Source organism: Phalacrocorax aristotelis, chromosome 8, assembly GCF_949628215.1.
Source record: "Phalacrocorax aristotelis chromosome 8, bGulAri2.1, whole genome shotgun sequence".
Classification (NCBI taxonomy): Eukaryota; Metazoa; Chordata; class Aves; order Suliformes; family Phalacrocoracidae; genus Phalacrocorax; species Phalacrocorax aristotelis.
The window spans coordinates 44,476,622-44,504,477 of NC_134283.1; the positions used below are offsets into that span (position 1 = coordinate 44,476,622).

At 45.6% G+C, this 27,856-nt stretch overlaps 1 protein-coding gene across 1 annotated transcript; it reads left to right on the forward strand.

Annotated features, from left to right (window-relative positions):
• The first annotated feature begins 856 nt into the window (after nt 1-856).
• Nucleotides 857-27,856, forward strand: LOC142061624 (organic cation/carnitine transporter 2-like). Its single transcript, XM_075102959.1, has 10 exons — nt 857-1,362; nt 10,640-10,743; nt 13,422-13,576; nt 14,875-15,046; nt 16,043-16,169; nt 20,564-20,664; nt 23,874-24,088; nt 25,302-25,484; nt 25,940-26,075; nt 26,664-27,856. The coding sequence occupies exons 1-10, from the start codon at nt 970-972 to the stop codon at nt 26,749-26,751; spliced, it is 1,674 nt and encodes a 557-aa protein (XP_074959060.1). The 5' UTR covers nt 857-969; the 3' UTR covers nt 26,752-27,856.

Sequence of the window (27,856 nt, forward strand, 5' to 3'; positions counted from 1 at the left end):
CACTTAGTACATGTTCCCTCAGAAAATAGCATTATTGGCAGCAAAACCTTTTTGCAGCCGCAGACAGCCCTGCTGAAGGGATGATGGAAGCTGTGGGAAGGTGCTGCTGCAGCCAGAAGCAAGGTGAGAGCCATTTCACGCTTGGACTTGCAGAAAGCTGCCTGCCTTTGATCGCAGGAAGAGCAAAACCATCGGTGAAGGCTCTCGGCTCCTATGTGGTAACAACCCAAGCAAGGCCCTATGGGAGATCCCTGTGCTGGTTCATTTGCAACATGTGGCTACATCCTGCGTGTGGCAGGCAGCTGATTAATGATTCAGTTCAGCTCAGGCCTGGTTTCTGAACCCTTCGGGCAGGAAATAAGGGACCTGACGCTTGTATTAATGGGCTGCTCCGGACAAGGAGTCACCAGCGGGCAGGGGACGTGCCGGCCAGCCGGGCCTGGGGAGGGAGCGCCGCGTGGGGCAGGCAGAGCTCCCGCCCGCAGGCCTCTGTGGCCGCGGGCCTCTGGGCGCTGCCTGGCGCCTTCCGCCACAGCGGGGTCGCCTCCGCCAGCCGCCGCTGCGAGCCCAAGCCCAGGGCGGCAGCCGAAGCCGGGCCTGGGCCCTCCCTCAGGCCTCAGAAGGCCGGCCCGGCTCGGCCCAGACGGCCCCCCCCCCGCGGTGGCGGCGGGGCTCCGAGCGCCAGGCCCGGCCGCGCCTCTGGGGCCGCGCCTCCCGGGAGGGCGGGCGAGGGGCACGCCGGGAGCCGCCGGGCCGGGCCGAGGTGGCAGCGGCGGCGGTGGATCCCCGGCGGCGGCCGGCCCCACCTGAGGGCCCTCCGCGTTCAAACCCCACCCCCGGCCGCTCCCCCGCCGGCCAGGCCCGGCCCATGGCGAGGCGCTCGGCGGGCTGCGGGGCGGCGCGGGGCGGCCGCTTCCTGCCCGCGCCAGACCGGCCCGCAGGTAGCGGCGGCCGCAGCTCGGCCCCGCCATGCGCGACTACGAGGAGGTGACCGCCTTCCTGGGCGAGTGGGGCCGCTTCCAGCGCCTCGTCTTCTTCCTCCTCAGCGCCAGCATCGTCCCCAACGGCTTCAACGGCCTCTCCATCGTCTTCCTGGCCGGCACCCCCGAGCACCGGTGCGCCGTGCCCCGCGGGGCCAACCTGAGCGGCGAGTGGCGCAACGCCAGCATCCCGCTGGAGCTGCGGGACGGGCGGGCGGCGCCGAGCCGCTGCCGCCGCTACCGCCTGGCCGCCCTCGCCAACTTCTCGGCGCTGGGGCTGCGGCCCGGCTCCGACGTGGAGCTGGGCTCGGTGGAGCTGGAGCCGTGCCTGGACGGCTGGGAGTACAGCCGCGATGTCTACCGCTCCACCATCGTCACCGAGGTGCGGGGGCGGCGGGGGGCGGCGGGAGCGGGTCCCGCCCGCAGCAGGAGGCGCGGGGGAAAAGCTCACGGTTATCGTAGCCCCGGTTTCTCCTGCACCTCTCCCCGTGGCCTGGGGTCCCTGCCTGGGCATCCACCTGTTGTAAAATCCGTCTGGCTGTGTTTATTTTGAGCTCTTTTGTTTGCTTCCACTCGCGAAAGCGGTCTCACACAGCGCCTTTCCTTAGCCAGCACGGCACGTGTACGGTGACGGCTTCGTCTGGGAGCGGCAGAGGGGCCCGGAGCAAGGGTCAGCACAGTGACGATGGGCTCAGCATGCTCGGTGGTCCGGAGATGCCTCCTGTTGCTCAGAAGACCGAAAGGGGTTTTTTTTGGTTCCTTAAAAAAAAAAAAAAAGTTGGGGAGTAGAAGTCACCCAGAGGCAGTATAAGTCACCCCGAGTTGTGCAGGGTGCAGCAGGTAGGAAGCCCTGCTTTGATGCTGTGTCAAAGAGGACTCTGAAATTTGTGCCCATGATGCCTCTGCCTGGGTCGTGCCCACCACCTGGGTCTCCCCACTCACCTGCCGGGTCTGGGCAGGTTCCTGGCTGCTCAAAGACACCCCTGGAGTTGTGATCAGGGCAACCAGCTGAAGTTGAAGCTGTGCTGATTGTCCCTCTTGTTTCAGGTGGCAGCTGTACAGACCCACATGCGCTGGCTGACTTAAGATAGGAGGAAGTGGATTTTTGAGGAATACTCGAATTTCAAAACATGTATAGGTTTTTTTCAGAAGGCTTACAAACTACTTGGATGCTCCCATTGCCTGTTTGTGCCTGTGGTCAAGTTTTACAGAGCTGGAACTGTATTTGCCTTCATTCCTTTCTTTGCGAAATGGGTTGTGATGGGTGTTTGGATGGTGATGGGTGTGAGTACTTAATGACCATAAGCTGATCTGAGCACAGAAATCTTCCTCGGGAGGACTGGGGTGAGGAAGGGAGCATGGGAGAGGGGCCATGCCAGCACAGGGAGGATGGAAATGATGATGCTGGAGTTGTTGGAAACTTCCCTTGAACATGCAGCAGGGGTTTGAGTGATGCTGACGAGCGGCACAAGGCACTGCCTCTCCTGTTTCTAAAGAACCGCTGTCTTCCTGGGGAGGAAAGCTGCTCTGAATTTCTAGACCCTGGTTGTTGCTGAAATGTGCTGTCGCGCAAGGCTCTTAGGGCAGTGTGAGGCGATGGGCATCTCGGGGCAGTCCCGTTCACAGGTGAATGTACAGGTTTTGTCCCGAGTGCCTTACCATAATGGCTGACCTGGCCTAGACATGGTTTCAGCCAGTACTTTGTCTTGGTGCAAATTAAAATGCCTTGAGCTACCAGAGAATCATCAAGGAGTCTTACAATGTATAAGAAACAGGAGCTGCCGACGTTTTGCTGAGGCTCGCCAGCAGCCCTGGCCTGTGGCGTGTGTGGTTTGGCAGATGTTTTGTGTCTGTGGGAGGTAATGTTTGGCTGCCCAGACGTCGTGCACTGAGGCAGTATTTTTTTCTCCCTGTAATATTAATGCTTCTGAGGGCATTTTGCAAAAGCTGTGGCCTTTCGCATACTTGCTGGTTTTCGGTGTTAAAGGTGTTTAATTTCTTGGCTGGGTGCTGCTGCTTTTATGATTCACTAATCTTGTGTTTGGTTGCATATCTCTAACTTGTTGAATAATCATGAGGACCTTTGTCCCAGTTTTCTGTAGCCGACACTGGGAGGGGGAAGGGGAGAATTTTTTTTAAGAAAGCTTTTTGCTGACTCTCTCATGGCTCTAGAGAAAGTCCTCGTTTATGGTTCTGCTTTTCACAGGAGACTTAAAACATTCAGTTCCCTCTCATTTGAAGAGAGACTTCCTTTTCTCACACAGACTAACAACAGAAGGCTGTTATTAGCCAGTCTGTAGTATTTTACCAGCTCCTGTGTAACAAAATCCCTTTCTGTCTTTTACTTTTTGACACGCTGGAGCTCGGGGGACAAGAAAAGCTTTGCTTTGGCTCAAGAAGCCATCTGTGTCATTCTTATTCCTCTGTAAGTCCCATAAAAAAAGAATGTAGGAGTAATAAAGATTCATATGTGGTAGTAAACGGAATAGAAGTGGGGAAATTAAGGGAAAAGGCTGACTTCTGCCAGTCATGTCTGTTTTGGGGCTTTATTGAATAACTGGGAATAGAGTTGAGCAGTGGAGTTAAGAGCATGGGTGGACTAGAAATATGATATAATGAGTAGATGATACAGCAGTCAAAATATTTAAGTCCATACGGGAGTAATTCTTGCATACCAACACGTAAATAGGCACCAAATTTTGTATATGCAGATTCATTCTCAACTTCTAAAAATGTGTTGCATTGTTCATCAATCTGAAATCGGCTCAGTGCAGGCGGCGTCCTCCAGAGCTGCGTGTTCTACGCCTGTTGTGCTCTTAACAAGCTTCAAGGACTGTTTGGCTTTTGGGGAGGATAGATGCGCGTGGTGGGAATTGCCAAGTGCCCTGAGGCTCAGCGCAGGGCTGGAGCTCCGGCCTGTAAGGACGTGCCGGGAGAGAAAGTTCTGGGCAGGTACGACGGCCCGGAGGTTTCCATTCCCTGCACGCCAGGGATTCAAGTGCCCTGCTGCACTGTCAGACCCCTGTCCCTGAAGATCAGAGGGTTATGCCAGATCTTCAGGACACAAGTGAAGACTCCAGTGGTGACATCTGGAATGGCAGAAATGGGTGCTGTGGTACAGCTGTCGAACTGAACTAGAGGCTTCGATGTTCGCCCTTCATTGGAAGGCGGAGGGATGTATTGTTTTGCTTTACCAAAATAAAAACACAGGCTCGGGTTAGACATTGTCATTTCCCCAGGCTTTCCTAGGAGTGGAGCCAGGAGCTGAAGTGTAAATCAAGCCTGTGTCATCCAGGTTCTGCTCTCACCAAACTCTTCACTAACGTTAGTCACCTCCATTATTTCTCACCTTTTAAAATAGGTGCATCCTCTTTCTTGCTGTAGGTTAATACCTGCTTGTTTTGCTGGCTGGAGTTCTTACTGACAGCTTCTCAGCCCCAGGAGCTGATAAAGTTATGGAAAGACCTTTAGGTGATCTGCAGGTACAAAATCTTAGTATGAATAGTCTTGTCAGAAGAAGGAAAAAAAGTAAGTCTAGTTTTCATTCAATAAGTAAATACAGATGTCTGACAGAAAGTACTTCTAAAATGCTGAGGTTTTCAAGGTGTGATTTAAGAAGCACGTAACGCAGGACTCTTCAGAATTGTACAAGTACAGACATTTAGAATCATTAAGGTTGGAGAGACCTCTAAGATCATCAAGTCCAACCGTCAGCCTTGCAGCATAAAATAGGGTTAGTATTATTAAAGAATCATAGGCCTGCAGTTGGTATTGTTAAAACGGAAACAATGCTCTTTCGGAGGTACTGTGGGGAATTAATGATAGGGCAACGTTCCCATTATGCTGGCTTTACTTTTAGATTAAAACTCAGCTCATGTTTCTCCGTTTCTGATGTTAGTGCCCTGTGTCCTTTTTCTCCAGCCATCTCAAAAATGGGATGTATGGGGGAGAGTTAAGTTTCTGAACTGGAATTATAAAGCATTTGGTGCTTTCCTTCCTATTCTATGCAAGTTTTACTTCTGTAAAAATCTGAAACAACTACAAGGGGAGAAATTACAAACTATATATATTCTGCTCAGCCGCAGACTTCTGTTTACATTTAGATAATAAGCTTTAATGTAACATCTAGAACTTCTAAGTATTTGGAATATGCAAACGTTATTTTCAGAGGAACGGGTATTTAGTAACGCTCAGCTCTCAAGCAGAGAATATTTATATGGGTATAAAAGAAGCCCAGATTCTGAACTGAAGGTCATAAATACTCGGTTGTGAGACTGCAAGATTTTTCTGAAGAACCTGCCTCTTCTTGTAGGAGAGAAGCAAGTCGTAGGAGAGAGTACAGGATATTGGATTAGCTGCAAAAATTCTTGTTAACATGTTGATTTTAAAAAGAAAATATTAGCACGTGGGACTACCCTACTTCATTTTTCAGTCACGCCTATTATTCTCAGCAAAAGAAAACAGTTTAAAAAGAAAAAGAAATAAAGGAGTGGGAGGACACGATATATTGTAGCTGTAAAAATTCCTTTTCCCATAAGGCTTTTCCTAATATACCAGGGGTGTAACTGAGTAAGGTTCTCAAAGGTTTTATATTTGTCATAGTTGGGGTTTTTTTAGGGTTCTAGTAATGGTGTTAGGAAAGTGCGAGTGCTCCTGCAGTGGAACAGTTCTCTGTAATCTGAGAAACATGCTTTTTTTTCAACTGAGGTCCTAAATTATAGGGTTGGTGGCCTTGCAACTACTTCTGTAACTTTCCAAACATATTTGGGAGCGGTGTATATTTGGTGGTGGTACGTACTTGTTTGCCGTGACGCCGTATCGCAAGAACTTTGATGTTTTGAAGCTCTCCCCTATAATTAGACTTGCAATTTCCGTGTTACGATGCATTGAAAATACAGGGCAAATTTTATGCTTAAATAGGACAGGCATCTTGTTGTCAGCAGCTAGAATTTTGTTATTTCCTGGTTTGTCATTCTTACAAGGTGATATAGTGGCAGTGAAAGTGAAGCAAGATAAGGGAATCTGCATCAGTGTCTGGATGAGAGCCATTGCAGGATTTACTGCTAAGTGATTCATGAAGCGCCAGCTCTCCTTTCGAGGCAAGTGCTGTTCTGCAAGTGCAATGGATGCAGAGCCTGGGCTTGCAAGACTAGTCTTTACCCCTTAATGTTTTGAAGTGCCTCGAGAACTTAGAGGAACAATATTTTTACCTGTGGTATGGCAGTACCTCCAGCTGGACTTAAGGCATCCTCTCTGCCTAAACTTGCCTCTCAGTTTTAGTTTGACACCGTCGTTTTATGCTTTGAAAGTTGTTCCACAGTTTGCAGTTTAAAGGATTGGACTAGTTCATCTTGGAGTCTGAATTTCATTGTGATTGGGTTTTGCGTGAAAATTGTAGGGTAGTTTTCTTTTTATATAGAGGTGTTATATTAATGTTCCGTTTAATATTGGAAAGGCGTAAGAGACAATGCAGCAAATGCCAGTCTAGCAAGACTGACACACTTCTACATACTCTGCTTAGTGTAATTCCTGCTAAACCTTCAATAATACTTGTTCAGGTTGTATTGTGATAAAAGGCTGGAAGTTAATAAAATGTGGCTGGGGAGGGTCTTGTGTTTTGGGGGGGGCAGGGGAGGGAGGAGATCTGAGGGAGTAATTTAGGGTTTTTATTCTTAGTTTTGTAACTGGGCTTGCCTTATAGCAAGGGATTTGGAGATGTGGTTCCAGGTAGCTGACTCCCCACGTAAGAGATGAAGCAGAACTTGGAAGCGCTTTCCTAAAGAGACACTTAAATGATGACTGTAAATACATAGGACTGTTTCGTAGCCTGGCCTCAAACCTGTGCTCAAGAAGAAACTGCTTCAGTCCTTCTCCCTTGTGTTGTCCCCCCACTTCCTCCCCCACGCTGTCTGCATTTTCTGGCTGTCTCCATTGCCTGTCCTCTTTTCCTCATCCCCTCTTCCCACCCATCCTCACCAGTGGCTGGTATCAGCCAGGAATCCATAGTGGAGGGGTGTATCTCACCACGGGACTTGCCTCTGATGCATAAGTAATTATTGCTATTAGGTGTGAGGCTGCTGCTAAAGACATCCCCCCAGCCTGATGAACTGTTCAGGAAGTAGCTACAGCCCAAAGTATCTGCAGCTGTCAGAGTAAGAAGAGAAGCTTAAACTCCAACAGAAGGGTGTCGTCTTCTAAATTTATAATAAAATTGAGTGAGAATTCTCTGTGCCGTGCCTTCAGCATTGGGTACCAGCGTTTAGGAGCTCAATGCTTCGCAACCTCACCAGCTGCTGTTTGAAACAAAACCGAAATGGTTTTATCCTGTTCGGAGCCCCGATGCCTTGCTGAGGTTAACCTTATCTCATTCCCTAGGGCAAAGGCCATCTCAGCTAGCAGGCTAACTCAAAGGATACTGAGAATTGAAAATAACACATGATTTTAGAGCACTGGGTCACGGTATACGGTGTCCCAACAGCACGACCAGCAGCAGAATTCAATCAATAACTACTCCCGGGGCACTCTGTCTTTGCGGTGCTGGTCTTCTAACAGCGATGCTTCGGTGACTTCTGGGGCAACGCTCAGCTAGGGGAAGGGTCTGGTAGTTCTGGAAGACCGATGTCACCTTGACTAACAGCCTGTATAGTAGACCTCGTTGGTGAGTCATTAAAAAGTTGAAGACTTCAGCATTCATTTACTGGGGCAAGGGGTAACAGACCTTAAAATCCCTTTGATTTGATTGTTGTGCATCTGTGGAGTCTGTAAATAACTGGTGTTGCACAACCGAGGTAGTTTTCCCTTGGAAATTTGATATTGAAGTTCACTTTGGTGCCTGGTTCAAGTGATCTTCAGCATAACAGCTCCTACCATTGCTTTAGTAGAGCAGACAGAAAAATAAGGTGGTATTCATTGCCACATTTAAAGGACCGATATGTTTCTACCTGCCAACGCTTTTGGCAGAACAGTGCAAAACATTTTAATACCCTGAACTTTTCCAAGCAATGTCTCTACCTCAGACATCTGAAGAAACTGTGTGTTACTGGGCACAAGCATGCCAGTTGTCTGGAAAGCCAAGTGTTGTGCAGCCTTGTGCCAAAGTACAGCGTGTAAGACAGATGAAAGGAGACAACTAACAGGCACAGGGTGATCAGCTGGAAGATAATGACTGACTTAGTATGACAGGCTATAAATCACTGAGCCAAATGTTTGGCTGGTTAGATTCTGTTATTGGAGATGTCTGGCTCCAGTAGCTGATGCCTGCTCACAAAGCATCGTCTTTGTGAGTCTTTGTTAATGCAGGATTTGTACCGGGAGTGGCATTTGTTGTCCTGGTAAGTGTCATTGTGTGAAGGCCTATGATAACCACCGAAAGCGTTGGCCTGTATCGATTTGATAACAGTCATTTGCTGCATATTTCCAAGGTGCCAGATACATTTTGCTGAAGCTTCCTGGCTGGATTTGCCTCTGTGGTTCTCACGGAATTGCTCAAACTTTCTTTCATCTATAACGAAGTACAGCTTCTGTTGAATAAATATGGATTTAATTATGAATGTTCGTTACAGTTTTTAATCCAGATGATATTGATAACTGTAGTAAGTTGAATCCCTTACATGGGTGGTCTAAATTTGTTAGCACATTAGAAGGCCATGATTCTGAAGGAAGCTTCTGTAACGATGCATAATTGCCGGTGTTGGGAGGATTTGCTGGAGCACTGCGTTGAGTGCTGGTGTCTGTGCCTCAGGTGGTGTGAGGCTGGGAGGGTTTGGGGAGTAAGTGCAAGAATAACGTTGAGGACTATGAAGTCTGATACAAGGAGAGGTTCTTCAGATGCAAAACCATGATCGGATTTGTCAAAGGAGAGGTTAAGAAATGACTTGAATACAGTTACACCTTGGGAAAAGGTGCATTTTGTTTGCTCCCATGACCTTAAAAATACAATAATGATGAGAGGAATTCATAAGATAGTCTAAGTGTTGGCAGCTAAAGTTACACAAATGCTGATGGGAGTGCAGCCTGTATGAATGGGCATCATTCGTCACTAGAAAAACTTCCAGTTCTAATTCAAAACTGGATGCTCTTCCATGAACCAAGCCAGGGTTCAGCTGAGTTTTGCCCCGGGGATCTGGGAGCGGAAGGCGCTTGCCGGAGTTGCTAATTTCAATACATGGTTTTTAGTGATCCCGCAGCCTTAAAACGTACACTAGGGTGTAGTTATAGTGTAAGCTGTTAATAGACTGAGGGCCGTGAGATTCCTGGAGTCAAAGGCTTAGCGCTGAGGAGACAGAGCTGGCAAACAAAGCAACACGCTGGCGTCTCCGTGTGTGGGACCACAGCCGAGGTGGATGGCGGAGCTGGGACACGCAGCAGCTGCAGGGACAGGTCTTACAGAGTGTCCAAGTACAAATTAAAACCAAAAAAACCAAGAGGAAAACACTACACTTAATTATTTGTAATTGGGGAGCAAGGGTGATTCATTATTGGGGCCAGGTTGAATATTTTGTTTTCATTTCAACCTTTTTAATACAGATTAAAACCTAAAAGTTTCCATCCCTAAAACATCAAAAGGGGCCCTGTGGGAGCTGTTTGAATAACTAAGCTCAGGAGGGTTTGGCCTCACATCAGAAGCATCGGTCGCCTCCAAATTCCTCTCCTGTGGGGCTGCAGCACCTCCTGCCCTCCGCCAGCAGGCTGCGGGGGAGCGGGGCGGGATGGGGAGAGCTCTGGGAACCCCTCCAGCCGCAGCACAGCGGTGAGGTAGGGGATGAGGTCTCCCTGCTGGGTTTTGTCCTTTCTTCTAATATTTACACACTCTCTTTCCCCCAGATAATCAAAATAAAATAAAGACTCTTTCAATAACAGCTTTTGGTGTAGATACAAAAATAACACGAGTGCGTTTCAAAAACGTCAGACTGAAGGGGGCAGGAGATTGGAAACTATTGCAGTCTCCATTTAATAAATACCTTGTTTTCGTCGTCTTTTTTGTTTTCATTTTGGAAATCTTGGTTTGTTTGGCCTATGTTTCAATTTGTATTCCAAAGATTATAATTTACGTTAGTTGGGTTCCCAGTGAGCAGTGAAGAGTCTCCGGTCTCTCAAAACTGTATTAAAATGTAATGAAGAAGGAAGTTTGTTTTTTTTCCTATATTCTCATTTGTATAGTTCAATTTCTCTTAAATTAGAAATGTGAATTTTTAATGGCAGACTTTACCATGTGCAGGGAAATCAAATTTGGGGTCTATTCTCACTCCTTCCAAAACTAGCGGAATTGCAGGAGTTTAAGGGGCTGCAGAGCCTTTGAAAGGGAGCTGAACCGAGCACGTGATGAAATTATTAAGTTACCGACACTCAGATACGTGTAGGGGAAATACCACAGCCATTGACTGGGTAAAGAAAGCCGCACGGGTCACACCTGGCAGTAGCGCTGGGGCCTCAGCCAGATCGCTCCCGAGGTGGCGCAGAGGCCCTTCCCCTCTGCTGCCCAGCATCCCATCCCCTTATTTTCGTGGAGCTGCATCTGTGCCGTAGTTTAGTAGTTAATTTCTGTAGTGGCGGTTTTCTGTGCAAAGGGTACGCTTTCATCTGGGCTCAGCCAAGGCGTTTAGGAGGAGGGAGGGGAAATCCTGTTTCTTACAAGACTTTCACGTTCTCTCTCCCCACAGTGGAATCTCGTATGTGACAATGACTGGAAGGGACCCCTGAGCACCTCCCTGTTCTTTGTGGGCGTCCTGTTTGGATCTTTCGTATCAGGACAGCTCTCAGACAAGTAAAGTATATACAATTTGTAAGCAATTCTTGTACGTGAAGCTTGCAATACGCATCTTTCTGCTTACTAACATGGCTTTGTTCTGTGTCTAATCTGAATGTACACTGAGCGGATGGAGTAAATCTGAAGTAGAAAAGAATGTTAGAAAGCTTGTTAGTGGGTGTTATCTTTATCTGCTTATTTTTTCAGCAAGATGACTTCTGGAGCAACCTGTTTTTATGCCAGAAAACAGGTGTAGGAGATGAATTTTCATCTGGAAAAATCAGATCAATGACATGCTCTTCTAATTACTTTGGACCATGTTCAGAATGTTCCCTGAGGCTTGTTTTCCCTTTGAGATCAAATGCAAAATTCTCTTTTTATAAACACCCACAGCTTCTCCTCCTCATCATCAAATACAATATCCAAGTCCAATGACCTGTGTTTGTGGAAGCTGCAGAGCACAAATGCTCTTCAGCTGTGCTTCAGAGAAACAAGGCTTTCTTGTTTGGGGACTTTTGTTTTTTTCCTTGCTGTATTTCTAGTCCCAGAGTGCGCTGGCTCGCTTGTTTATCAGTACAAACATGAAAAAATGGAAGACACCATGAATTTCTGTGATGTTGATTTTGGGTTTGGGTTTGCTTTGGTTGTTTGTTTGTTTTTTTTTAATTTTAAAGCTCAATTTTTGTGATTATCTCCCTGAGATTTGCTGTGCTGTCTTCCTGATTCCCAGAGAACAGTACACAGTCCTCTAATTTGCTGTTTTATTTGTAGAGTTTCTATTTCTTTGAAACATAATCCCACAAATCTTGTAGCATCCATTCAGAGCCTTTGCATGGTTCCCTGCTCATCATGTCGGACCAGTCTAGAGCTTGAAGACAGTGATCCTTGAAAACCAACCAGCTCCCCTGGACTTCCCTCCAGAGCCATATGCTGCGGGATTTTTCCAAGCAGATCCCTGAACAGCCCAGTGTTTGCTCTCCCTGTGATCTGGTTTTCTGCCTTGTTCCTCCCCTCACGATCCTGCGTTTCACCATCGCGCAGGCTGTGGCTGCTGCCGACCTTTACGTGCCCAGACAGCTCTCCCTTGTTTGCAAGCGCTGGGTCCAGCAGTGTCTCCCCTCATCAGCTCCTCAGACATCTGTGTTAGGAAGTAGTCATCAGCGCACTTCAGAAAATTCCCGAGTCTTGTCCCTCCAGCAGATATTGGAGTGGCTGAAGTCTCCCACGATGGTCGGTGCCTTTGAACACAAGGCTTCCTCTGGCTGTCTGAAGAAGGCCTTGTTTACTTCTTTCTGATGAGGTGGTCTTCAGCAGACACCCACAGCAGTGCTAGCGTTGGTCTGCCTGCTAATCCCAACCCATAAGCGCTCAGCTGGCTCATCATCCGTCCCCAGGCAGAGCTCCATGCCTTCCAGGTACTGTCCCGTGTGAGGGGCGATTTCCCCTCTTTCCCCTGGGGAGTCTCCCACTGCCTTGTCCTGGTGCTGCTGCAGGGCCTGGGTGCTTCGTTCAACAGAGCTCCCAGCCCCGTAGCTGCTCTGAGGGTGCCAGGTATCTTCCACGGTGGCTAACCAGCGGGAGCCGTTCTCCTGGTGCCAGAAGCCATGAGTTTCCCACCTTCACCATCACGGGAGTCTCCTCCTGCAGCTCCTTCGGCGTGGTCACCCTGGTCTTCACCAAGTACAGTCAAGGAGGCCACCAGCACAGCTCATCCAGTGGCTCTCGTAGCCACTGAGCTCACGGTCTGGACACCAAGAGCATCCAGCAGCCCGGCGAGGAGACGGCTTCGTCGAGGCTGTGCGCAGTGTTTTGCTGCCGCCATCTGCCCATCTGGTAGAGAACTTCCTGCAGCGAGCCCGAGCCCCGCACGCCAGGCCAGGCAAGACAGTGAGGCTGGCAGAATATTTTGCAGGTTCAAGTAACGGTCTGTTCTTAATGCATTGTGATCTACCTGAGGCTTGTGGCACCCGATGTGGACCTCCCGGTCCAGTCTACCGTCAGAATGGAGTTGTGGGACCCTGCACTCAGCAGATGTCCTGCCACAGGCTGCAAAGTCTGCTTGCGGGGCGGAGCTGCTCAGACCAGGGCATCGGCACTGACTCTCCGAACAGCTTGATGGGTTGGGTTTAATATAATTTCTTTTCTTTCTTTCTTTTTTTTTTAGTAATAATTCATCAATAGAATTGCTAGAATCCCTTAAATTGGTTCATTTTTTTACCAAGTGGAATGAAGACTGCAGTGTGGCATCACTTACTGATCATAGCATCTTACAACCTGAGTTTTACTTCTCTTTCAGAAGTTTTCTTTCTTTCTTTTTTTTTTTTTACCCATGCTGATCTATGTCATGAACAGCTCCTTAGAGGGGAAGGAGCACTTAATACTCTTGCATTTTAAATAATTTGCTGCCAATGATTTGTGTCCCTACTTATTCTATCCGCAAGGAAGGAATAGTGTTCTAGCACATACCTAAATGCAACTTATCTAGCAACCCTTGGAATATTATTTTCTCTTGGCTAGTGGAGTTCTCGGTGTATTTAGAATAGTTGTGCCTGTGTCACATTTCCTGAACCTGCTTTTTGTAGATGTTTTGTCTCTCCCTAAGTATGCATAAAAGTAACCTCATTTTCCTGTTTCTGAAGATGTCATTCATGTTATTGTATAATTTATTTTTTTTTTTTCCCTTCTGCCCATGGAAGGTTTGGCAGGAAGAACGTGCTGTTCGCGACTCTGGCGATGCAGACTGGCTTCAGCTTCATACAGGTCTTCTCTACGAGCTGGGAGATGTTTTCAGTGTTCTTTTTGCTGGTTGGCATGGGACAGATCTCGAACTACGTGGCAGCATTTGTTCTCGGTATGCAAGTCCTGCTGGGCACAGTGTGCGTTCTTTAGTCTTGTGCTTTTCCTGCTCCTTTTCATTACTGGCTTAGGGTTGATTTGTTTTGCCAGGCGACACTGTTACGAGTGTGTCCTGACCATGCATGGATAACTCGTGCTCTCCTTCGAAGTTTCCGGTTGACAGAAGTGCAATCTGAATTAAATCTGTGGCTTACCATCCTCAAAAGGCAAAAAACCTCAGAGATTGATTATTCAAAACAAAATCTGTCTTCCAGTTGGAAAGATAAGACATGATTTTTCATGGAATTGTGTTGTCTGTTTTGAGGCCTAAATGCACAATTGATGTAAAAACTTGTACAGGGGAAAAAAAAAATCAAGTAAGTGTTGTAAAGTCTCCTTAAAACAGCCTATAGCAAAAAATGAAATGGCGTAATGATTCCTGCTTGGTATATTTTCAATTTAACTAAGACCGTATTTGATCAGATGAGAATGTGATTTATCTTATGAATCTGAGATTTTTAAAAAATCAGGGCTTTTCTAATTAGTATTATTTACAGTGACCTCAGATGTTGGCAAGAAGTCCCTTTTGGGCCAAAGAAGAGCAGCACAGCTGTGAAAACAGCATTTAGCTAACCTCACTGCAGACATCCTGCTGCAACTTCTGTAATCTTCTTCCGTTTCTGTGGAAATGAGGAATATTACAGCTCTTACAACGTCTCTTGATTTGCAGGTCCCAGGGAGCTTCAAAGGGAAGCATTGGCCCGTTAGTGCGTTTAATTCCGCAGCCGGTAGCCTGGCCGTTGTTAGTGACCCTCCACGTGCGTGCGCCAAAAGACTGCAAGATTTTTGGCTAATAGCGAAACAGTCCTTCAGAAGGTGATACGGGTCAGGAAGCTAATTTAGGCATCTCTGAATTATCCTTTAAAGAAGCTTGTGTCTCTCCGTCGGCTGGAGAGGACCCTGTAGGCATCAAGCTGAGGCTGAGTGTTGTGGATGTTCTGTAGTATGTCGGGTGGTTTTAGCTCCTCAAGTGAAATGGGAGATTCTAAGAACATAGAATTATAGAAGTATTAGTTAGTTCGAGCTACAGAAATACCGTATGGCCTGGTTCTCTTCCTTCTCTGTTTACCTGGGTTGATGCAGGAGCACTGCACGAAGCAGATCCGCGGTGCCTCTAAAATGGGATGGCAGAGCGCGCGCTGTACTGTAACTACCCAGGGCAGCGCGTTTCAAAGCCAATCAGAGGTATTTTTGGTAAGTTATGTGGCTGCTATTAAGTTAAAATACTAATCTTCACTCTGTTGTTTCGAACAGGCACAGAAATTCTTGGCAAGTCAATCCGTGTGCTGTTCTGCACGCTAGGCGTTTGCATATTCTATGCATTTGGCTACATGCTGCTGCCACTGTTCGCTTACTTCATCAGAGACTGGCGGATGCTGCTGCTGGCACTTACTTTACCCGGGCTGCTCTGCGTCCCGCTCTGGTGGTGAGTATAACTAGTTTAAAAGACTTCATTCTTTAGAAGGTCCTGTCTGCAGATTTTTAAGATCCAGACTCCAAGCCAACCAGCCTTTGCCGATGAAATTCAGGAACAGGCAGGTGAAGAACGGGCATTGTGTCCTTTACTCTTCCCAGTCGTTTAGCTGCAAGTCCATAGCTTTGCAGGTGGTCTGAGTCATGCCTGAAAAGCCTATTCTTCGTTTTCTGTAGGCTTCTATCAAATTAAGCGATGCATGTGCAAAGAAGGAAAAAAAAAAAAAAGGCAACAAAACTCATCCTTCTGCCCCAGCTGAAATCCATGAACTTTTAAGAGTAGGCCTGGACTAAGGGCAGAAGGAGAAACCCGTTGTTTTGGGAAGCTGGGCAATACTAGGGTGACATAGACATGACGAGCTACAAAACAGTACTTGCACATCTGTGAGAGTTCTGTGTTCTCTTCCATATTGATGGGATACTACTTTTAGGTGGAATGCAAAGTTTAAACAGTCCACATGGTGGTGGTGTTTCTTCACTTACACTAGCATTTAGGTTCCTGATTCCATCCGGTTTCTCACAAAGTTGAATGGCTCAGGCGAATTCTACCTTCTGGCTTACCTTTATGCGACAGTATTTACAGTTACTAATTTTATAGGTGTTATTCTCAAAGGATACGCCTCTTAATGTACAGCGTGCTGCTCATGTATTCACGTTTCTGAACTTCTTTTTAATTAAGCTGTTTTCCCATACTTTGAAGGTTTTGGTTGCTCTTTTTTTCCTGAGTCATTGCTTATTTCTTTAGTATTTCTAAAATGCATAAATGCCTTTTAGCTTGCTCTTTTTCAGTATGCTAGTCTGCTCTTGTAAATCTGATTTGTTGTCGTTGCTTTAATGTCTGCAAGACATGCAAGTTTCCAGCTCTTTGTGCCTGGAACAACGTGTGTTGGTGCCTGCAGCAGTGCTTTCAGTGGAAATGCAGGCTAGTTATTCTGAACCTCTTCTGCAGGGTCATTCCAGAATCTCCACGGTGGCTGGTCTCCCAGGGGAGATTTCAGGAGGCGGAAGACATAATCCGAAAGGCTGCAAAAACTAACGGCATTACAGCCCCAGATGTAATACTTGACCCTAATGAGGTAAGATTCATTCAGCAGTCCAGTTGTTTGCCGGACCTATCAATGGCCACATAAAGTGATTAATTTCCGGACATATGAATTGACTTATGCCTGCAGTGTATTGTGTACTGCTCAAATGGGTAAAAGATCATCCTTCTCCTGAAAAGCAGAATACCCTTTCCCAGCTTCATTAAGATTTGCAAAGCCCACGCTGTCCCATTCCCCTGGGAATGCCAGCGTGCATTCTAATGCAAACATCTTTTTGATCCGGTTTGCAGCCACCTTTTTGCTTTTAAACTCTGGTTTAGGGGGGAGGGTAATGAATTTGAGATGCCTATTGCTTTGTGATCTAAATTCTTGCGCTGTCCAGATTTTATGCTTGCGCAGTCTAATATGGTTCTATAGAAATCTAACACGGGACTAATCCTGGGCAGTGGCAGTGGAAAGAATGTCATTCTAGTTCAATTCCATATTCAACTCCAATTTCTACTCCACGTTAAGGAGATCAAAGCTTGAGCTCTGTTCGGGTGGAGTAGTGAGCAGTATCTTTTCTTCCCCCATCGGTTTCTTCCAACATGTTCTTGTTTCCTCGAGGTATCCCCCACCTTTGTCTGAGCTGTTGGTGACCTTAAGGAGCAGAAGCAGTTCCACACCCATTCAAACATCACCTCCAAAAGTCAGACAGACAAACAGTTTGCATAATCCAGGAGAATGGGCACCTCTCTAGGCACTTCTGTAGTGTGTCTGGGCAGTTGCCTAACTGTGTTCTGGGTGACAATCGACATTGTCTTGTCATTTACGTGAAAATACCTCGTATGTTCGTGTGCTTTGCAAGGCATCTGTGCTAGACTGCGGAAAATGGTTAGCCATTAAACTGTAGTGTGTTTGCTATTGATATTGAAACAGCTTCACTTAGGTTGAAGCTAGCTGAGGTGCAAACAAGCCTGTTTGTCCAGACTTATTTGTAGATAGTAGGACAGACATCCTGGTCTTACTGGAATAGAGTAAGAATGCAGGGAAAACCCAGACCTTCTTATAAATAGCGTTTTCCCTGGATTTTCATTAGAACAAGCTTTTTTCCCTGTTTGGTTTTTTTTCCCTTCTCATGCTGTAGGCATGAAAACTTGCCCATTGCCAGCACTACAGCAGGAGAACGGAAAATAAAGTCTGGCTCCAACATCTGTTTAAGGTCACTGTCCCTGGAATCCTCCACCTCCTGTTCTTAGAAAGAAATACTGATCTGTTTGCCATCTCTGAATGGGGCTGGCTCACGGAGCAGCAGAAGGCAGGGGCAAGAGTAGGGGTGTTGCCCCAGAGAACAAGGACGAGGGGAAACGCTGCCTTCTCAGCAGGGTGGGCTGGAGTACCCGCTGCTTATTTACAGATAAATCATTGCACGTCAATTTTCAGAACCACAGATTAACAGTCTGACACTGAAAGGAAAATGAGCTCGATGAACAGGCACTGTTTAAATGCAGAACTCCTGTCCATCTTTTTACTTTTTCAGGGAAAAATAATGCTGTGACCAAGAAATCTGTGCAAAGCTTATCTTCATCAGTGGTCTGTTTACGCTGTTCTTTTGTCTGCTTGCTGAAGAGCTGCAAAGCAGGAGCCTCACAGCCTCTCTTGAGTCTTTAGGAGGCATGTTTATGCTGCAGAGAGGTTCTCAGAAATCCGGCTGGCCCTTAGCCCTCGTGCAGTTGGAACATGAGTTGTGGATGGAGAAGCAACCTGGGCTTCTGTTTGGAGTATTCCTCGAGCCCAAGCAGCTGGAGAGCACCACCTGCAACATTTAGACCCCAGAGATTTCCAAACCAGTTAGGATCCAGCAGGTGACTGGTGGCAAACAAGCTGCGGAGGGCGAATAGGGCCTGGTTGGCTGAATTATCCTGTCTGAGGGAGACAGAAAAGTTTGGATGATAGATTTAACTTCAAATCGTTGCTTTACCCTTCCTGCCCTTCTCATAGCTCCTTGTTCCATCCTGTCCTGTTAAGGATTATGTTGTCAGCTAATCCAGCTCCTAAAAGGCAGGGTCTTTTTTTCTCATCATCTGCGACTCTCTCAGCATTACTGTTCCTGGTTTTGTTTTGTGGTTTGTTTGGTTTTTCTCCTTTTTTTTTTGTTTCCTGTTTGCTGGTTTCTTGGCAACGAATAGTGGCAAAACTGGAGAGTACTTAGGAAAGATCATGTGATTTATGAGAAAGGGCTGTGAGCTGTAAAGCTGACTGCAGTTTGTGTGGTGGGAGGTTTGGTTTCAAGCAGAGTGAAAGCCTTCTAATCTGAACAACTATTTGCCTTTCGTAGAATTGAAGATTTATGCAAATACACAGAAGTTTGGCATGCACAAGCATCAGGCTGCTATTGTATCCTCCAGGTCTTCAGCACAAAACATCACTCAGAAAGAATTTTCACCTGACTGCAGGGGTTACATAAACTTCATGTTCCCATTAGCTCAGATCCAGTTTACGAGACACCGAGGAGATAATGTACGTGTTTGAGTTGAGGGGCAAGAGTTAAGGGCCCCGAATCAGCGCCCGGCAGCTAGCTTGCCAAAGAAACATCACTGAGTGTGGAAGAGAGGTTGGTGAGGAATTAAGCTAAGCTAACAGTTGCTATTGTGTCTTTATTGGCGTGTTGTGTCCTGTAATACATCCAGCTGCTTCTGCTGGACCAGCCTGATGTTTCAGGGGGAAAAAAGTATTACGGAGTGGAGGATGGTGTGTTAGGCCAGGCGTAAGAGTTCAGAAAAGTTTATAGTAGTGAGTAATTGCACTATTTTGAAGCTACAGCCGTAGTTTACTTTTATTGGTAACCATTTGCACATACCATGGAGGAGTGCACAGTGCCACCAAAAGGCATTCAGTCTTTAAACATATTAAAATTTAATTTGACATTCTCAGGTCACGCTGACTTAAAAAATGAAGGGAGGAGGTAAACTTTCTATACAGTTTATTGTGTTTGCGCATAATAGAGGTCTGTCAGGCAAGAGTGATTCTTCTAGTTGTGGAAAGAGAAGTCTTCGCTTAAATACTGTGAGGTGTTTTGACAGCTTACAATGCAAAAAGTGTCAAAATTCAAAATATTTCAGTATTACCTTTTTTTCATTTGATAGTTTTGAGCTGCTAAGATGATGCTTGTTTGTTCCTTGCTTAGATTTCTAACTGTTGATAGAGTCACAGATTCAGATAGATATAAAATACCCTAACAGAAGAAAAGAATATCTGTGGAAGATTGTAAGAGCAAAGTCTTGTTAATGTTCTTACTGTAAGACTATTAAAAATACCATTAAATTGATGAGTAAGTAGCCTGTGAGAAATCCTGAAAACACCCTGTCTTTTGCAATAACAAAAATATGACATGTCTAGAAAACTGTGGGTTTCAGCCGTATAGTGTTGCTTTATCAGAGTTGATAGTTTTAATCAATGGAACTCATCCTCTTAAATCACCTTTTACATATTTTGAAAAATCTCTCCCTTGTTACTCCTTGTTAGGGGTCAAAGTCCTAAATTTTAAAAAAACCAAACCCAACCTTAAATTCTTCCCTTTTACACAATCTTATCAAGCACAAAACTTGTTTGCATGCTTCATGGATGAATATCTTTGCATTGTTTATATGCAAGTGGTTTTATTTTGAGGAGCTGGAAAGTTCCAGGGGGGAAAGGAGAAGTTTGTTGTCTTTTTGCTTATATCCTTTAGAAGAAGGTCTCAAAACCAGACTAGGTAATGATGGGGACTCTTCAGCTCTTTGGCCAGTTTGTCTCAATTTAAATACGTTATTGTTAGGTCCAGCATGAGGAGTCATTTACTGAATCTGTCCTGCTGCAGTTGAATCTTGTTATTTCTTGCCTTGTCTGCAGCGGATGTAGAGGGCAGCTTATAACTTTTTATGCTGGTCTTTGAAGACCATTCTTGGTCTTTTAAGACTCCCTTGGTCTTCTGGCTCTTAGGCTAAATAAACCCTTTGCTTTCAGACTTCTACAGATACCTTTTTAAAATGTCGCATCATCCTTGTTGCTCTCTTCTTGTCTGGGTGCCGATGATTTGCATGACGCTCAAGCTGCAGTCTTCTCAACTGCATATAAGAACCCTGCCAGTAGTGACACATAAATCAAAAATTAATGCTGTTGCTTTATAATTCAAGTATAAAAGTAACAATAAGCAGTTGTTTTATGGAGCCTCAGGCAGAGAAGATTATTACAAATTTCAGCCTAAATTTTAAGTGCCTTTAAATTAGGGAAGAGCAACTACTTTCACAGGTAGTTGGCTCTTACGGCTTACATGTGTTTGGTTGAAAGTGAGGGGCCTTTGCAGCATATCCAAATACTGATGTATAAGTTGGGGGGTGACACTTATTTTCACAGAAATTTTGCTTGCAGGAAGTTAATGTTCCCATGGTTGGTTTTTTGTTTTCCAGCTGCAAGATCTGAATTCCCAGAAGCAACAGACGTACACCATTTTGGATCTAATGAAAACCCGAAATATCCTAACTATCACAATTATGTCAGTGATTCTTTGGTAAGCAAGTGTGTGGCTCGGGAGTTTGAAAGCACAAAAGCAGCAAAACAATTAAAAACTGCCCTTTGAACGCTAAGGTATTCTGAAGAGATACAGACAGAAACAGCTGAAAAACCAGTGACCTGCCTGCTGAAGCAACAAAATTCTGCTACGTAGGTTCTTCATTTCAGTAACAGTCTAGAAACACATCTGGATTGTTATTTCTTTCTGAAGCGGTTGGGCGTATCCTGAACCGAGCAAGAATCAGATCAGCTGGCAGTGATGCATGGGAATCCTGCCTGATACTGGTCCTTGGGGAGTCCTCATCTGACTGTAACAAAGTCTTTTAAGGGGAATGAGTCATGCTCTGTCCCCCAGTCAGAGAACTGCTGCCCAGGGGTCTGAACGCAGCGATGCCTGACTTACGGGGAGAATCTTCACATCTCTTCTGTATTGTCTCTTAAAGGGGTAAAGCTGCCTTTGAAGTCCCAATCTGAGATTTCCATAGACTTTCCTGCTAGCTACTCTGTCCACCTGCCATCTTCAGCCTGGTTTTGCACTAGCTGGAGCCATACTGTATGCTCAACTTGATTAAACGGTTGCCATCTTCCTTTACTGGAAATCTCAACCAAGCTATAATTGCTCAGAAGAGAGAAAATGGAGAGGGTAGCTTACAGCCTGCCAGAGGCTGTAAAAGTGAGGTTTAATTAGTGCATGTACCTACAGTGTCCTAACCAAGAAGGTCCCCCAAGTGCTTTGGAGATAACTAAGTGTGCTGCCTTACTGAACGGTGTTCCTGTGCTTTAGTGAGGCAAAGCCTTGGAGCTCAGTCCGCTGAGCTGCCAGCGCGTACGAGCTGATGTGGCTTTTTAGGTCGAAGGACTTGGCTAGTATTTAAGTGAGGTTCCTGTGTCCGTCACCAAGCACAGTGCTACAAACACGCTGAGCAAGGAACTTAAGCAGAAAATGGCTCAGAAAAGAAAAGTAACGTTGGTTCTTTGTGGACATGTCCGTATAGTTTCCATGCACTGTTGTCTTACTTCCAAGTCCAAATGCTGACTCTCACCTTTAATTGGAAGTGAGCTAGAGAGCTGACACTGCTCTCCTCATCTGCTTGGAGTAGATCAGTAGCAAGTTCCCAAGCACAGGCAATTTTGCCTGTGTGGTTGTAGAAAACATATGCAAAACCTGTTTGAACAGCATTTCTGGTAAGACAAAGCATCTGAGAGAAAGAGAGTGATGTGGCAGTATGTAATCCATTCCATATGCTGAAGGGCTTCTTACCACATGACAAATGAAGCCTTATGATAGGCAGAAAGAGTTGAACACGTGCAACCGGCTTACACAATCTTGCCTCCTCTTGCAGAAAAGCATTCAGTTGATTTGGGCAATTTTTCCACTGTTTTTACCTTGCATGTCGGTTGTCTAGCCTCCTTTTACTTAATTTCCCAAAATGTAAAGCATCCTGTGCTGACCCACGGCAGTGTTTTTCAACCCATAGTATACCGATGGTATATTCTGCTTTATGAGTTGAAAGATGTTGTAACAGAAGCTCTGTAAAAGAGGGTGGCTGCAGATAGCCGTATATCACCTTTACATGTTGCTGAGTGCATTGTTAATTTTAAGTGGCAGGCCTTTAAACTAATCTCTTTGCTGGGCGTGCGTCAGGGAGGAGATAGTTTGGCTTCTCGTCACCCTGGGATGTGTAAATACCCCAAAAGTTTTCCTAGAATATGTATAACTGCATGAAGGTTTGCCGATGTGATAAGCTAAGGCAAACTGCTACTGCAAGTGACCTCCAGCAAGCGCCTTTTGTTGTATAGAACAGCAGCTCCTTGGAGCACAGGGCTGGGCGTATCACTCAGAATTGTGGAAAACACTGTGTAACTGCTGTGGAGAAGAATAGCTTTAGCTGGCAGGGCACACACAGCAGCAGGGGCATTACCCTCAGCTGTATGACTTCTTACCTTCCCAGGTACACTGGGTAGTTTATTTTAAGCAATTGGACCGTGAAAGCTCTTTCCATGTGAAGTGAGGAGGAGGAAGAGCTAATCTTTGGTCAGTGACCCACTTCGTGCTGTGTGGTGGTCGTGCTCCGGGTTCTGTTATAACGTAGGTGCTGAAGGATATGAAGTGCTGAGCGCTCTGTGCCTCACCGTTGCACCTGGACACATCCTGACCCCAGTGCCTGTTATTTCCTTGTTTGCCACGTGTTACTTACGAGTGAAGCATAACCCTCTCTTCCCAGCATCTCCCAAGGCATGACAGGATTTGTCTCCAAGGCCAGTCGTGTGTTCCCAGTGATCACGTGGAAGCCAGTTCTCATCTGGCAGTGGCACGGTTACGATGGCAGCATTCCCAGCCACCAAGCTCTGTCCTGCTACACTGACCAGCCCAGGCACCAAGCCATGCAAACGTGACTTGGACGCTGCCCAGCCAGCTTGGGGCATAGCAGAGAAAATCCCTGATTGTTTGGGTCTGCCAGGGTGCCATACTCCTCCTCTCTGACTTCATATGCAAAGCTTGGAGAGTAATGACCCAGAAACAATGTTCTCCACCCAGAGCTCCCTGGTAAACATACTGAAAAGCTAGTCTAGGCCGCAGCAGCAGTAAAAGTCAGTAGCCCAAACTTCCAGGCTAAGGCTATAACTACTAGTAATAGGAACTCCTGTTATCACTGCATTGTGAATGATTATCAGTTATCTCCCAGGGATGACGTGAAATACGGTGGCATACATGAGAAGTAGTCAGCCCCGCTCCATCAGCACGACTAGCAGAGACAAATGAGGTGTCTAAAAGTGACAACCAGAGCTTTCTTTCAAGGTCTGAATGGGAGCGGGATGGACAGTTGCAAAGTCATGCAATGGCATCAAAAGAGAAGTATGACCACGACAGCTGCGGGACCATCCAGCCCTGGTGGGCTCATAGGCTGTGCCTCAGCAAGGCTAGCACCAGCTCTGGGGTTACCTGATTGCGCTAATGCTGAGTAGGATATATATTTTTTAAAAATCTGTTTTATTCCTTGAAGTCAAGAGAAAGTTAAAAAGCATCAGCACTGTGTCATTGTCACCTTGCTCTTTCTGAAGTCAGCACTTAAGATGCTTCAAAGGTGAAAGAATCTGGCAGGTGCTGGATTTGCTTTACAGAGTGATTTCTGTGCTTGACAGAGGTTCGTGGCAACTTCAGGAAGAAGAGAAAATTGTTTCATCCTGTTATTTCACTTCTTTCAGGATGATAATCTCTGTTGGTTATTTCGGACTTTCTCTCGACACACCTAACTTGCACGGAGACGTCTACGTGAACTGCTTCCTCTCGGCAGTGATTGAAGTTCCAGCCTACATTATTTCCTGGTTGCTGCTTCGAAATCTCCCTCGACGGTATTCAATGGCCGCTGCGTTATTCTTGGGAGGCTGTGTTCTTCTCTTCATTCAGCTGGTGCCTTCACGTATGGAATCGTTAGTTGATCTCAAATAAGTATGATAGGTTAAGTGCAGTACCGTGCACTGGGCAGATGTGGAGGAAAAGTGTCCTGAGGGGCCTAAGTACAGATACTCGTTCCCTCTCTTTGCCCCTCTTCCTCGGTTCTCGGCGCTGCTGCACGGGGAGCTCACGCAACCTCTCGGTTCAGATAGACGCTTTGGCTTTGTGGTCTGTTGGGACCAGCTCTGTAGTCCAGTTTTGCCTTAATGTATATCCCTGGCAAGGTGCCCTGGTGAGGTCCAAGTGTAAAGCCAGGACTAAACCAACTAGAATGGTAGGCGGAGGTTACCAAGAGGCTGCAGAGCTTACATCCCAAAGAGCTGTAAATGACTCACTTTGTGGCTTGTTTAAACAGTTATATTCGAGGGAGGAGTTGTGTGTTTTGCTTATCAAAAATGCTTGTACTGAATTAGTTTTGGTAGTTGAACTGCGCAGCTGGAAAGGAGGACAAAATAACACGTATTGGATGGCAAACCATACGTATCTTTAGGCCAGTTAGATTAAGAGGGTTAAGGACTCTTACTGGTAGTGATGTTGAATATGATGGGGGGTGTTGTTGCTTAGCACTTGTTTACATATCAAAGAATAAACAAGAGAATGCATGAGGAGCGCCTTGCTTAGTTTTTACAGGTAACACGTGTTGCATTCTCTTCCTCCAGCCCTTTGAGTCAACTGGACACTGATATGGTCCGTCTTGATTTTCAAATCTAACTGTTCCAGTTAAAGTCAGCCTGGCTTCCTATAACTACATTGACTTGTAGCTGGGAATGTTAATGAGCAACCAGAGCAGGAAACAAAAAAATAACTTGTTTCAAATGTTTAACTTTGTTCACCTTATTAAAAAGGGATATTTGGCATTGTTTGCAATCGCAGAGATCTAGCCCCTGAAATCGGAGAGGACCTCTGCAGTTTGTACTCTCTTCTCTTTATTTTTCACTTGGCAGGAAGCCCCATTCTCAAGGAAATGAAAATGTTGAGCCCTAGTTGCTTAAAAACAACAACCCCCACCCCCACCCCCCCAAAAAAAAAAAGTTGCCCACGCCTGTAGACACGTACAGAGAAAAAAAGACTCCAGATACTGGAATTCATTTGACATGAGTTACACAAGCACAATGGAACTAAAAGATACGGTGAATTTTCAGAGCTTTATTGAAATCCTTACTGCCTTTTGATTTCAGATATTCGTGCGCTTTCTATTCTACTGGTGATGTTGGGGAAATTTGGGATCACATCTGCCTTTTCAATGGTTTATGTTTACACGGCTGAGCTCTACCCAACAGTAGTGAGAAACATGGGAGTGGGAGCAAGTTCCATGGCCTCTAGGCTGGGCAGCATCCTCTCGCCTTACTTTGTTTACCTCGGTAAGTTAACTCGTCTGTGCCCATGCTGGGGGGTGGAAAGCGATGCTTTTTGCCCAGATCAGTGTCCTGCCTCTGGGGGTCACTGGGATTTGCTGACTCTTCTTTGTTTCCAGGTCCAGGTGTGTTGTGAAACTACAGGTAAAAATGGGGCCTCAACATCTCTGAACAATGCTCGTAACATAGACAAATTGTGGTTTTATGCCCTGTCAAAGAGGTGCTCTGAAGACTCGTGATCTTACTCAATTGGGACGGCTCGTATAGATACCATTTCCCCGTGTCTTGGGTTCCTAAAACAGCTTTTAAAGCAACATATGCTTTGAATGCCAGGCTGTGAGGGGGGTTGGTTTGGTTTTTAGTGAAAGCATAAATCTTACACAGATAAAGCCCTGTAGTTAGGTGCAAGCATCATTGGAGGCTGAGAGCTGATGCTAGCTGCTTTATTATTATCCTGCTAGGTGCCTATGATCGATTCCTGCCTTACATCCTCATGGGGAGCCTGACTGTGTTATCAGGAATTCTGACTTTATTTCTGCCAGAAAGCTATGGTATGCCTCTTCCGGACACAATTGAGCAAATGTTGGTGGTGAAAGGGTAAGTGTCGCCCTCTGATCTTAACACATCTGTTCTCTGTTCTGAGAAAAGAGGTGGACTTGCCTAGGTATTGTCAGAGGGAGGGGCTGGTTTCGGTAGCGGAGTTAGCGCTCTGCTGAAGGTGTAAGAGCTTGGCTGGAATCCTGGCCTCTGTTCCCAAGCGTGTATGTTCGTACGCACATCTTTCTGCTCCAAATTTATCTGAGGACTGAATAAAAGGTGCATATGAGGAATGCATTTGTAAAAGTGTATTGCTTTATAAACATATAGGGACACTTTGTGGGTTATAATCTATCTTTCTACGTTCAGAAAAGTTGTGTAAGTACTGGTGAAGGGCTGAACTCTTTCAGTTCAGTTCAGCTGGCCTAAAAAGTCATCAAGAGCATTTGCCCTTTTGCCACAGCTCGGACTGAAGATGGCACATAAGCATACACCTGGTGTAAGATTTGTCTGACTGAAGTCAGCAAGATATTAAAATTAGGAGACTTTAATGACAAATAGGGCTCAGGATATCAAAGATCTTTTTTCTCTGTAATCTTTTTTTTAAGTTGTTTTCTTTTTTCTTTCTTTTCTTTTTTTTCCCCCCAGATTAGAATACAGGCCTGCGTCTAGTAGCACAAGGGATTCCAAGGAGGAAGAAGAAAATCCAGAGATTTTTAAAAGCACAGCTTTTTGATGGAACTCCTCCATACTTCCCGGTGGACTGAAAGTTAAATGGACTTCTCTTCTAAAATTCATTCTAGAAAGGGCTAGTGGCAACACTTGGTTTCCTGTAATTTTAACCTTATTTATTAATTTAAACACTGTGTTCCGTACATTCTCTTTTTTTACGAGCATAAATGCTGTATAGCCTTCACTGAGATTTTTCAGCCACGCTTGGTTTAATGCATTAGTACCACAGAACAGTATCTGATCAATCCTTTGTAACTTGTAGTGTATAGTTTAGCTGAAAGATACTTGAAAATGAGTTCAAGGGCTGGCAGGGTACCTGGATTCCTCAGTGAACCTTCTCCAGAGCTAATGCACATCAAGAAGTAAAACTTGCCAGAAAAACCTGCTAATTGGTTTTGATGCCGTGACTCCTGTCTCTGGACAGGAAACTTATTTATTATAGCGAAGGTTATGAGAACGTGTCTCTCTGCAGTCTTACTCAAATGTCTTTGCACGTGCCGAATTTGTTAGCAAGTTCAGAAAGATGCAAAGAAAGAGTTTGAGAATTAATTCTGACTAGATAACTTGTTTTAACTTGACTCAACATAAATGGAAAGGATCGTCTTGCACAAAGTATTTGTAGCACTGAAGTTTTGCTCACAAAATTAACTCGATTTCAGTGCCGGTTTTCAACCGTACCTGTGTGGCTAAGTTGTTTACATCTGACCTCGGATGTGGCCTGTTCCCGGGCCATATTTATTTTAAATGGTGCAAAAGGTTTCACCTCTGTGTGGAGGGAACGGTGTTAGTTTGGGGTTCTTCCATTTCGCTTTGTGTTGGAAACTTGATGTCTGAACAGTTGTAACGTCTTCTGTGCGATTTGGATGATGGAAACAATTCTGTCTTCTGTGCTTTGCACACAATTGATATAATTAGAGCTAAATTTTTATGTTAATCCATGGCAGTGCGTTGACCTCGTGGTGGAATGTGCTGAGAACAAAATTCAGAATACATTTCTCAAGTGCCAACTGTACAATTGCTGTGAGGGCTGTTATTTCATTTAACTCATCTAATCAGGGAAGTGTTTTCAAATTGTCCTTAAAAAAAAAAAACAAACCCAAAAACAAAAA